Source organism: Ranitomeya imitator, chromosome 2 (genome assembly GCF_032444005.1).
Source record: "Ranitomeya imitator isolate aRanImi1 chromosome 2, aRanImi1.pri, whole genome shotgun sequence".
Lineage (NCBI taxonomy): Eukaryota > Metazoa > Chordata > Amphibia > Anura > Dendrobatidae > Ranitomeya > Ranitomeya imitator.
Genome location: NC_091283.1, coordinates 764,560,637 through 764,574,221, shown reverse-complemented (window position 1 = coordinate 764,574,221; position 13,585 = coordinate 764,560,637). Strand labels below are relative to the sequence as shown.

At 41.4% G+C, this 13,585-nt stretch overlaps 1 protein-coding gene across 1 annotated transcript in view; it reads right to left on the bottom strand.

Annotated features, from left to right (window-relative positions):
• LOC138665695 (hexokinase HKDC1-like) overlaps positions 1 to 13,585 on the bottom strand; it is a 101,091-nt gene that overhangs the window by 66,031 nt on the left and 21,475 nt on the right. Inside the window, exons 3-7 of the mRNA XM_069753411.1 lie at positions 10,378 to 10,526; positions 10,155 to 10,271; positions 3,104 to 3,199; positions 2,224 to 2,323; positions 1,267 to 1,450 (exon numbers count right to left, since the gene is read on the bottom strand). Coding sequence (XP_069609512.1) covers positions 1,267 to 1,450; positions 2,224 to 2,323; positions 3,104 to 3,199; positions 10,155 to 10,271; positions 10,378 to 10,526 — 646 coding nt within the window. The remainder of the gene's footprint in view (positions 1 to 1,266; positions 1,451 to 2,223; positions 2,324 to 3,103; positions 3,200 to 10,154; positions 10,272 to 10,377; positions 10,527 to 13,585) is intronic.

The window sequence follows — 13,585 nt, the reverse complement described above, 5'->3', positions numbered from 1 at the left end:
TGTGAAGGGGCCTTAAGCCTTAAGGTACCCAATCTTATGGGATAGCTGTCAACAGCTATCTCTCCTGATTCCTCTATACACATATCTGCTTATCTGAGAATTCATGTATTTTCAGTAGAGAGCGGAGAGAAAGCAGCTGCCAAACACTTTTGGCCTAGGCTTATCTGTCCTGCGAACAAAACGATCTGAATATTACATTAAACTGCCCAATCATTATCTCCCCCAATATCATCTGTCGAGTATACAGATCAGATGGTTCTCCAAAATTAATGGGTTCAGCCAGCAGTAACTTAATGTATAAGTGGAGGGGGCAGGATTTACCTAGAAAACACAATAGATATGAGGATATTAGTGGCCCCACAGGAATGGCGCTAGCTAGAGGGAAAATTGGCATATAAATACCTGCTTGAATTTTGTGTTTTTGGACATTTATTTAATTTGGTGGGACAAGAAAGACAAAAGGGACTGACAAAAAACCTAGGTGCTGCTTACATGAAGGATGTAGTCTAGCATGACAGATATTCTGTGGTTATAGCGTCTTTACATATACAAAAATATTTAGAATTGAGAGTCCTCAGTGGTTGATAGCTTTTGATGGCTAACTGAAAAGATGGTAACAAATTGCAAGCTTTCGAGACTACACAGGTCTCTTCATCAGGCAAAGACTAAAACAAATTCTGAATTCAGAATTTCTTTTAGTCTTTGCCTGATGAAGAGACCTGTGTAGTCTCAAAAGCTTGCAATTTGTTACCATCTTTTCAGTTAGCCATTAAAAGGTATCAACCACTGAGGACTCTCAATTCTAAATATTTTTCTATCTACTGGCTAACATGGTACCAAGATATATTTTGTTCCTGTTTACATATACATTCTTTATTAGTCATTGTTGTAGCCTATAGCCACTGAAGCCTAGCAGGCACATAAATCATAAGATTGGGGATGTTAGAAGTCAAGGAGAAACCATCAATTTCATAGTCCGGGAAAACTAAGTTATCATTACAGTGTGTACATACAGAACGGTATAGACTTAAAGGAACGCTGAGTCTTATTTTTTTTACTGTGCTAAATGTTATTTATTTGTTCCTGGAAAGTGTTTGTTAATGAGATACGTAAGTATTATGCTGCTTTTTTATTTCAAGGTGGAACATCTTATCTAATGGGGCATGTAATATGTCCTTTTTTGCTTATTTTAAGTTATAAAAAACATTCTATTGTGTCCATATCACAATGATAAAAATAAATATACTTAATACGGTATATACTTACAGTTGCTTGCCAGGATTCACTGATCCTAAATCTATTTCATTATCAAAGTGTGTTCTGATGTCATCTAAGACACCATCGTCTCCAAATGCTCCCCACTCTGTATTAATGCACATCCTCCCCTCATCACCTTCTACTAGGTCAATATTATTCAGGTTCTCCATGTAACAGGCATTCGTTCCAGTCCCTGCACAACAAGGAATCAGAAATCTTAGTAATATGCAAGTTATCGATTTACTAATATACATTGATTGCAGGATTTATGGAATATAGTGGCTATAAATGGAACTTGCATTCCACTGACCGTGCTGGAAGTCAGATATACCAGTGGCGCAAACTGGGCAGCCATACAGCAGCCCAAGAGGTAAGGGGCCACTTCTCAATCCAAACCAGGTGGAATTGTGCATTATGATGAGCTATTGGACTAGAAATGGCCCATATATTGTGCCTGCACATGGTCCTTTTTATCTGTGTATTGCCCTGTTGTAAATGCAGCCAAATTTATGACGTGAACTAGACCCTTTGCAGTGACACACAAATTCCCTACAGGCTTACATTACACGAACATGTCCTTCACAAATGCACATGACCAAAGCAATTCCTTGAGACTTAGAAATAAACTAAAGAAGTTGTCTCAATTGAGAAATTAAGGCATTTCAGAAGTATTTACAACCAAAGATTGATTGCCAGGGCTACAACTAGTGTCTCTCCAACTAATCACTAGAAAAAAAGTCCTTCAATCAGTTCGTTATTATGATTGAAGAGGGTTAGGTTAAGACTTCCAGTTGATGGGAAATAATCTCTGCCTTCATAGGCAAAGACATCAAGGTTTTACCAGGTGCAAGGAAGTACTAGATGATAATAACTTTACAATTATTTGCTACATGGCAGTAATAATCGGGCTATTTTACATCTTGTCCCATTAAAAGCCCGATCCAAACATTCATAAAGTTCTTTTACCTACAATAACGCCAACCTCACACAACTGGTCGTCATAGCCACAGGTCATCATGGTGCCCACTGTATCATTAACCAAAGCCAGAACTTCCACATTATTGTTCTAATAAGAGAAAAATATTCACATGTAAATCAACAAAGGGCAGTAAGTTGTGTAAAAAGTATACAATATACATAAAAAACATCCCTAATGTCAAAGAAATCAAACAATATACATAGAAAATATCCCTAATGTCAAAGAAATCAAACATAACATATCTTATTCGGTTTCTAGTACAAGGCAATTTTCAGCATCTTACGAGCAACTGAGATCTTGATAGCCACACATCAGTGGTGTACCACATGTGGCCCACAAGGTCATACCATACAGTCCAAACCATTGGGACACAAAAAATATTTTGTACATGGCTGCAAATGTAGCAGATACAGGCACTATATAGTACCCTAGCCCTCCCTCATGATGTCTTCCATAGATAAGGGGAATGGAGTCTCTAAATCCCTTTTGGGCAAGCCAGGAAGAGCTATAGGAGAGACTGTTACATACAGCTCTCTCTATGGTAGATAAGAGCTGTGAAATACTGGACTGATATTACAATACTCATAGTCTTCTATGGCGAGAGCCACATGCATGTTCTTCTCTTTCCTGGAGTCCTGACTAGGAGAGAAGGGAACTGTTTTCCACTTTCCTAGTTCCTGGAAGTGGAACCTGCACCTATAAGACATTTATAGTATATACTTATGACAGGACATAAATGTCTCAGATGGTAATAGCCAATTCTTTTCCTTGTAGCCCGATATGTGAAAATGGCCATCCATGAACAAGAGATCAGAAAAGCTTGTGTATTCCTACTATACGTCATATTGAGAAATTTTTTTTACATACCCTTTTCTTCTTCAGCGTTTTCCTCAGTGCTTTAACGACATCTGTTTGGTGAACCCCTCTTACTTTATAGTCTTTTGTCCATGATAACAAGACTCCCTACACCATAAAGGATGACATTCATTTTAGTCAAATCTGCTCCTCTTATACACGCATTGTAAACTAAACATTTCCATCAGTCTTTTATCAATGTATGGATTGATTCCTGAAGATATTGATCCTTAACAATGCCTAATTATCATGTAAATTAAAAGTTATGCAAATCTAATATTCTTCATATTACAATTTTTTGTCATATTAACCCCTTACTGACATTGGGCGTAATAGTACGCCGATGTCGGTATCCCTCCCTTTGATGTGGGCGTCGGCGGTGACCCCACATCTTTCCCGGGACATGCCAGCTGTTTTGACCAGCTGACATGTGCCCGCAATAGACGCGGGTTTAATTGCGATCCACCCGTGGCTATTAACTATTTATATGCCACTGTCAAACGCTGACAGCGGCATTTAAATGTCGCTTTTAGCAATCACGCCGGAAATACGCACACCGGAGACTTGCATCACGTGATCGCGGGTCACGAGTGTGTTGGCATGACAACCCGAGGTCTCCTGGAGACCTCTATGGTTGTCAGTGCCGGATTGCTGTGAGCGCCACCCAGTGGTCGGCTCTGACAATTGCCTCTATGTAGCAGAGCCGATCGGGCTATGGCAGCTTTTAATATGGAGACTATTAGGGTATGTGCACACGATGCGGATCCGCAGCAGTTTCCCATGCGTTTACAGTTCAATGTAAACCAAAAACGCTGTGCACATGCCGCGGAAAAAAAAGGGCGGAAACGCAGCAGTTTACATTCCGCAGCATGTCACTTCTTTCTGCGGATTCCGCAGCGGTTTTACAACTGCCCCTATGGAAATCCGCAGTTGTAAAACCGCAGTAAAAACCGCAGAAAAAACGCGGTAAATCCGCGATAAATCTGCAGTAGCCAAGAATACGTGTGCACATAGCCTTAAAGCATGGCAAAAGTAAAAAAAATGTTTTTAAAAATATAAAATAAAATTAAAAATATAAAAGTTAAAATCACCCCCATTCGTCCCATTCAAAATAATACAATAAAAATAAAATCAAACCTACACATATTTGGTATCACCGCGTTCAGAATCACCCGATCTATCAATAAAAAAAGGATTATCCTGATCGCTAAGTGGTGTAGCGAGAAAAAAGTAAAAACGTCAAAATTACGTTTTTTTGGTCGCAGTGACATTGCATTAAAATGGTAACATTAAAAACGTCAGCTCAGCTCGCATTAAATAAGCCCTCACCCAATCCGGGATCACGAAAAATGGAGATGCTATGGGTATCGGGAAATGGTGCAATTTATTATTATTATTATTGTATTTTTTTTTTAACAAAGTTTGGAATTTTGTTTCACCACTTAGATAAAAAAAAACCTAGGCAAGTTTGGTGTCTATGCACTTGTAATGAACTGGAGATTCATAATGGCCGGGTAGTTTTAGCATTTAGTCAACTTAATAAAAAAGCCAAACAAAAACCAAGTGTGGGTTTGCACTTTTTTTGCAATTTCGCGGCACTTGGAATTTTCTTCCCGGTTTCTAGTACATGACATGATAAAACCAATGGTGTTGTTCAAAAGTACAACTCGTCCTTCAAAAAACAAGCCCTCACATGGCCACATTGACGGAAAAATAAAAAAGTTATGAGGGAGCAAAAAACGAAAACGCAAAACCGAAAAAAGCTCAGGGGGTTAAGGGGCTAAAGAGATCAGTTCGCTGTTAGTAAATGAGCTCTGTATTTCTTAGAAATGGTTCCCTGAAAATGCCCACAGGAAAATTGCCCACACGAAAAATTGCCCTCACGGAAAATTGCCCACACATAAATTTGCCCACACGGAAAATTGCCCACATGGAAAATTGCCAAATGCAGCATCACAAAGTTTCAGATCTATGATATTTGAGGTGAAAGGTGAGGATGTTCACATGATGTGTGATCAAATTGTGATTTACAGATGACCTAGTGCAAAACTGCAAACATGCTGAAGATCTGTGGTTTGTAGCAGTCTGTCATTATCAGCAATAGATAGATCTAGTCTTCTCTCATCTCTCATGATTCTGCCTTACTCCTCCCACCAGCAGCAGTGTGATCCAGAGGAGCCATCACTGCTATCAGTACCCGCAAAAGAATCACTGTATTATCTGTGGAGTTACATGGGACTGCAGGTCAGATCTAATACATTATCATCTCAGTGGGAGCCCACCAAAAGCAGGGTGCTGCTGGCTGAGATAGATGGTCCTGGAAGCCCAGAAGGCACCACAGAAAGGTGAGATTCTGTCAGAATCTGTCAGAGGAGCGGAAGTGCCATAGCAGCTCCGCTCTCCCATTGACTTCAGTGGCAGTGAATCTGGCGCCTGCACTTCCTTCCCTGACCACTTATGACTACCAAGAGTAAGAGTGAACAGACCCTACCTAGTTATATATCATACACATATACTGCAGGTGCAGGCCGGCATAGGATGGAAGGAAATGTAGAGTGAATTTGAATAAGGGTCTCTAGGTCCAGACACACCACAATGAGAGTGGAATAAGGGTCTCTAGGCCCAGACAGACCACACAGAGTGGAATAAGGGTCTCTAGGTCCAGACACACCACACAGAGTGGAGTAAGGGACACAGACACAGACACAGCACACCGAGAGTAGAATTATTGTTATCACAGTGGAATCAGGGCCGGACTGGCCATCTGGCAATTCTGGCAAATGCCAGAAGGGCCAGTCTGGTCATGGGCTGCCTTGTCTGCTACGTTATTAACAGAATTGGTGTTCTCAAGACACCCATACTGTCAAGAGTTTTGATGGAGCACAAAGTTGCTGACTCCATCACTTAAACCAGCAGACCACGGGTATCAGTAGACATATTGGTCTTGTAGAAAATCTTCCTTTCCTCCATCCAGGGTAATATTAGTAATATATCCACATCTGATGCTTGGGGACGAGGACAGCATGGGCCTGTGTGATTTCAAATGCCAGGGCTGAATTCCAACACCAGTCCATACCTGAGTGGAATGACAACTACTGAATCCGTACTCTGGGACTAGGGATGAGTCACCCGAACCTGTAGAACCTGGAGAAGTAAACTGGGCCCAGAGACCTTTGTTGAAATCCATTCTGCATTTTCTTTGCTGCCTGTGTTGTGCTGTATTGTATTTCAATGGAGCCCATGGAAGTCAATGACTATCACCCGGCAGCTAATTATTTGCAGGTGTGCAATGATTGCTTAACCCCTTAGTGACAGAGCCAATTTGGTCCTTAATGACCGAGCCAATTTTTACAATTCTGACCACTGTCACTTTATGAGGTTATAACTCTGGAACGCTTTAACAGATCCCGCTGATTCAGAGATTGTTTTTTCGTGACATATTGTACTTCATGTTAGTGGTAACATTTCTTCGATATTACTTGCGATTATTTATGAAAAAAATAGAAATATGGCGAAAATTTTTAAAATTTTGCAATTTTCAAACTTTGTATTTTTATGCCCTTAAATCAGAGAGATATGTCACAAAAAAAATAGTTAATAAATAAGATTTCCCACATGTCTACTTTACATCAGCACAATTTTGGAAACAAAACTTTTTTTTGTTAGGGAGTTATAAGGGTTAAAAGTTGACCAGCAATTTCTCATTTTTACAACACCATTTTTTTTTAGGGACCACATCACATTTGAAGTCATTTTGAGGGGTCTATATGATAGAAAATAACCAAGTGTGACACCATTCTAAAAACTACACCCCTCAAGGTTCTCAAAACCACATTCAAGAAGTTTATTAACCCTTTATGTGCTTCACAGGAACTGAAACAATGTGGAAGGAAAAAATTAACATTTAACTTTTTTTGCAAACATTTTACTTCAGAACCATTTTTTTTTATTTTCACAAGTGTAAAAACATAAATTTAACAATAAATTTTGTTGTGCAATTTCTCCTGAATACGCCGATACCCCATATGTGGGAGTAAACCACTGTTTCGGCGCACCGCAGAACTTGGAAGAGAAGGGGCACCGTTTGACTTTTTCAATGCAGAATTGGCTGGAATTGAGATTGGACGCCATGTCATGTTTGGAGAGCCCCTGATGTGCCTAAACAGTGGAAACGCTCCACAAGTGACACCATTTTGGAAACTAGACCCCTTAAGGAACTTATCTAGATGTGTGGTGAGCACTTTGAACCCCCAAGTGCTTCACAGAAGTTTATAACGTAGAGCCGTGAAAATAAAAAATTTAATTTGTTTACACAAAAATGATCTTTTTGCCCCAAAATTTTTTATTTTCACAAGGGTAACAGGAGAAATTAGACCACAAAAGTTGTTGTGCAAATTCTCCTGAGTACGTCGATACCCCATATGTGGGTGTAAACCACTGTTTGGGTGCACCGCAGAGGTTGGAAGAGAAGGAGTGCTTGCAAGATGGCGGCGCCCATCGGGAGCCACGAGGAGCACCGGGGGAGACAGGTGAGTATCGGGGGCTATCGGGGACCCCATTTCTCTGTCCTCTGATGTGCGATCACATCGGAGGACAGAGAAATTAAATGGGAAATCGCATTTTTGGGTTTTTTTTGGGACTGCCGGTAAACTGTTTATCACCTGCGATCGCAACCCGGGAGTCGGTAAAAAAACAAACAAATCATGTTCTCTCTGGTCTCGGCTACCCCCGGCAACCGAGACCCCAGAGAAAATCCGACTCTGGGGGCGCTATTCACTTTTAAGTACCCTTAACTGCCACCGTTAAAAGGCATATTGGCGGTCGTTAAGGGGTTAATAAACTTAAGTTATTGTTGTTATTAGAACTCCTTAATAAACTGTTCTTAATAAACTTGATGGTAGTTTTCTGTGTGCGCAATTTTCACCGACATTCTTCTGTGCTGCAGAGCATCTCACCTATAATTCTATACTATTCTCTGTTCTGCAGAGCATCTCATGTATACCTGCATACTATCCCCCTGTCCTGCAGAGCATTTAACCTATAGATCTTTGCTATTCTCTGTCCTGCAGAGCATCTCACCTATAATTCTATATTATTCTTCTGCCCTGCAGAGCATCTCACCTGTAATTCTATATTATTATTCTTCCCTGCAGAGCATCTCATGTATACCTGCATACTATCCCCCTGTCCTGCAGAGCATTTAACCTATAGGTCTTTGCTATTCTCTGCCCTGCCCTGCAGAGCATCTCACCTATAATTCTATATTATTCTTCTGCCCTGCAGAGCATCTCATGTATACCTGCATACTATCCCCCTGTCCTGCAGAGCATTTAACCTATAGATCTTTGCTATTCTCTGTCCTGCAGAGCATCTCACCTATAATTCTATATTATTCTTCTGCCCTGCAGAGCATCTCACCTATAATTCTATATTATTCTTCTTCCCTGCAGAGCATCTCATGTATACCTGCATACTATCCCCCTGTCCTGCAGAGCATTTAACCTATAGGTCTTTGCTATTCTCTGCCCTGCCGAGCATCTCACCTATAATTCTATATTATTCTTCTGCCCTGCAGAGCATCTCACGAATACCTGCATACTATCCCCCTGTCCTGCAGAGCATTTAACCTATAGGTCTTTGCTATTCTCTGTGCTGCAGAGCATCTCACCTATAATTCTATATTATTCTTCTGCCCTGCAGAGCATCTCACCTATAATTCTATATTATTCTTCTTCCCTGCAGAGCATCTCATGTATACCTGCATACTATCCCCCTGTCCTGCAGAGCATTTAACCTATAGGTCTTTGCTATTCTCTGCCCTGCCCTGCAGAGCATCTCACCTATAATTCTATATTATTCTTCTGCCCTGCAGAGCATCTCACGAATACCTGCATACTATCCCCCTGTCCTGCAGAGCATTTAACCTATAGGTCTTTGCTATTCTCTGTGCTGCAGAGCATCTCACCTATAATTCTATATTATTCTTCTGCCCTGCAGAGCATCTCATGTATACCTGCATACTATCCCCCGTCCTGCAGAGCATTTAACCTATAGATCTTTGCTATTCTCTGTCCTGCAGAGCATCTCACCTATAATTCTATATTATTCTTCTGCCCTGCAGAGCATCTCACCTATAATTCTATATTATTATTCTTCCCTGCAGAGCATCTCATGTATACCTGCATACTATCCCCCTGTCCTGCAGAGCATTTAACCTATAGGTCTTTGCTATTCTCTGCCCTGCCCTGCAGAGCATCTCACCTATAATTCTATATTATTCTTCTGCCCTGCAGAGCATCTCACGAATACCTGCATACTATCCCCCTGTCCTGCAGAGCATTTAACCTATAGGTCTTTGCTATTCTCTGCTGCAGAGCATCTCACCTATAATTCTATATTATTCTTCTGCCCTGCAGAGCATCTCACGTATACTTGCATACTATCCCCCTGTCCTGCAGAGCATTTAACCTATAGGTCTTTGCTATTTTCTGTTCTGCAGAGCATCTCACCTATAATTCTATATTATTCTTCTGCCCTGCAGAGCATCTCACCTATAATTATATATTATTCTTCTGCCCTGCAGAGCATCTCACGTATACCTGCATACTATCCCCTGTCCTGCAGAGCATTTAACCTCTAATTCAGCCTGTGGGCAATTTTCTGTGGGCATTCTTCACCTTGCACCTCAAATATCATGGATCTGAAACTTTGTGATGCTGCAATTGGCAATTTTCTGTGTGGTCAATTTTCCGTGTGGTCAAATTTCCATGTGGCCAATATTCCTGTGGGCAATTTTCCTGTGGGTATTTTTCCTGTGGGTATTTTTCCTGTGGGCATTTTTCTGGTCACCCTTAGAAACATAGAATCCTAGAATGTTAGAGTTGGAAGGGACGGCCATGGTCCTCACGTCCAACCCCCTGCTCAATGCAGGATTCACTAAACCATCTCAGACGGATGTCTGTCCAGCCTCTGTAGAAGTGTCAAACGGTTTTTTTGATTTATTAATGACTATTGGTTACTTAACTATGGTAAAATCCAGTATAAGACTCAATAAACATCTAACCTCATCGAGCCTCGTCTTCTTGCAAGGAAACGAGAAGGTGAAACCAAGCGGAAGCTTTTCTGTTATCTGTCTTTTCTTCATAAAATCACCCAGACAGTCCGCAACATAATCAAAGAGCTGCAAAGGCACAGAAATATGTGTATGAATAATAGTAACTACTTATATATTTTATATTGCTCCTTATAAATGCGTGTAGTAATGTGTGAATTGTAGTCAGACATACCTCATGTTTGCTTCCATTTACTATTTCACTGGGCGTGGGATAGAACTGACTTTCCATCTGAACATTTTGTTTTCCATCTTCAGATACTTTCACTCTAAGAACTTTGAATTTTGATCCTCCAAGATCCAGAGCAAGGAAGTCCCCCTTTTCTGTACAGCAAGGGATGAAGAAATAATTTGGTGTCAAAGTTAGGATACATTGGATTGCCTGGATGTAGGTTAGAGGACATACAACTGTGTCTATAAAACAACTTCATTTTAATATTTTATATCAGTAGTCCCCAATCTTATTTTACCTGAAGAGCAACATTCAGAGAGAGGGTTGCAAACCACATGAAGACCTCCCTCTGGAGTTGTTACATACTGCTTCCATGCATACCCCTCAAAAGTAGCGACACACAAAGCCCCCATTAAAGGTATAATGACAGCCAAAGTTTTCTCAAAGTAATCTCACACTGATTACTTACATCTAGGGGTTCCCACCTCACCCCGATTTGGTATTCTCATATCAGGCACCCCACCATATTACCACATCAAGCTTTAAGGATCTCTAGATTACTATCCGTAATTAATCTCAAAAACCTTCAAGGACAGTATATGTGCATCTAAATCCGCTCTTCTGTGACAAAAGTCATAATCTGGAGACCCGCTCTTTATAGCTGTTTGCTAGACTTGGGGTTAATGTACCAAGCTGGCTGACAGCAACGAGCTACACATCCTGGGCCCACGAGACACTTGTGGCTCCCAAGCCACAGGTTGGGAACCCATGCTTTATATGCTACCGCATCCAGGACAAGCAACACATATGATTAATGACTTGACTATATCTTGGGATCCAGGGTCAGACCTGATGAAGGAGTAACTTCAATAAAGGAACTCTTTTGATGAATTTTTTATTGTATGGAACTATTTACACCTCTGGGGAAGCAGTGCCGAGCAAGATGATCAGTCTCTATTGCACACTTCCTGATCCTCTATGTCAGGGATCCCCAACCTGTGGCTTGGGAGCCACATGTGCCTTGCGGGACCATAATATGTGGTTCGTGGCTGTTTGGCAGCTTGATGCATTAGCACCAGGGATAGCAAAAAGCTATGAAGAGTAGGTGTTTAGATGGTTACTTTTGGGAGTAGCCCCACACAGAAAAGCAGATCTGGATGAGAAACCCTTGGGGTTGGAGAGATAAATGAAGTAAGTTCTAAGCTGGAATTATGATGATAGAGCCAGATAGAGGGAGTGCTTGAATCTGCATGTGATAGCTTGGTGGTAGTAGGTGAAACAAGAATACCTACTATGGTGGTAACACCTAGACGAAAGTATTCTGCCTTTGTGTGATTTCTATGAAGACTCCTTGGAACTCTAGATGTCCCCACCATTTTACTGTGGAGGAGGCAGGAGCTGGATGTTATTATTCAGGGGAGCTCTGAATAATCAGGGGAGCTCCAAGTCAGCAGGATCTAGGAGCAACATGGCAGATGTGACAACCTACATGGTGAGCTGCAGCATGTGCTACATGTTCACAGACCGACCAGAAGAAGAATCAAATTTCACCTGTCAGAAGTGTAGACTAGTGGCCCTTTTAGAAGAAAAGGTGCGGGGTCTGGAAGAAAGAATAGCAACTTTGAAACTCATCAAAGAGAATGAAGACTTTCTAGACAGAACAGAAGCATCTATACTGGTCACAGAAGGTGAAAAAAGTGTCAGAGAACCTCCAAAAGCAGATGAGTGGAAGCATGTGACCAAAAGAAGCAAGAAGACCATGGAGAAATCACCAACCACACAACTGAAGAACCGATATCAAATCTTTGTAGAGGATGAAGATGGCACACCTAAGGATGAAGCAATACCAGCAAGCAAAAAAGAAAAGGGCACACAGCAACATGTGACAGCAAAAAGTACAGCCAAGAAGCAACGAAGAGTGGTGGTGGTGGGAGACTCACTACTGAGAGGCACAGAAGCAGCCATCTGCAGACCGGACATAACTGCAAGAGAAGTATGCTGCCTTCCAGGTGCGATGATCAAGGATGTGACCAATAGGATACCAAAGCTCTTCAGCTCCAAGGACGTCCACCCATTTCTTCTGATACATGTTGGCACCAATGACACGGCAAGGAAAGACCTACCGACAATCTGCAAAGACTTTGAAGAGTTGGGGAAGAAAGTAAAGGGACTGGATGCACAGGTAGTTTTTTCTTCTATCCTTCCAGTAGACGGGCATGGCACCAGGAGATGGAACAGGATCCTTGATGCAAACAACAAGGATTCAGATTCCTGGACCACGGTGTGAATTACTGGTACGATGGACTCCTCGCCAGAGATGGACTACACCTCAACAAACCTGGGAAACACACATTCGCCAGAAGACTCGCTACACTCATCAGGAGGGCGTTAAACTAGAAGAAGAGGGGACGGGAAGAAAAACATTAGACTTGAACAAAGAAGACCCAGGAAAACATACTCAGATGGGAGGTAAGAACATTTCTAAAACAATCCACAGCGAGGAGATTGGAACAAAACAAAATCCTCTAAACTGCATGCTCGCAAACGCCAGAAGCCTGACAAACAAGATGGAAGAACTAGAAGCAGAAATATCTACAGGTAACTTTGACATAGTGGGAAAAACCGAGACATGGTTAGATGAAAGCTATGACTGGGCAGTTAACTTACAGGGTTACAGTCTGTTTAGAAAGGATCGTAAAAATCGGAGAGGAGGAGGGGTTTGTCTCTATGTAAAGTCTTGTCTAAAGTCCACTTTAAGGGAGGATATTAGCGAAGGAAATGAGGATGTCGAGTCCATATGGGTCGAAATTCATGGAGGGAAAAATGGTAACAAAATTCTCATTGGGGTCTGTTACAAACCCCCAAATATAATAGAAACCATGGAAAGTCTACTTCTAAAGCAGATAGATGAAGCTGCAACCCATAATGAGGTCCTAGTTATGGGGGACTTTAACTACCCGGATATTAACTGGGAAAGTGAAACCTGTGAAACCCATAAAGGCAACAGGTTTCTGCTAATAACCAAGAAAAATGATCTTTCACAATTGGTGCAGAATCCAACCAGAGGAGCAGCACTTTTAGACCTAATACTATCTAATAGACCTGACAGAATAACAAATCTGCAGGTGGTTGGGCATCTAGGAAATAGCGACCACAATATTGTACAGTTTCACCTGTCTTTCACTAGGGGGACTTGTCAGGGAGTCACAAA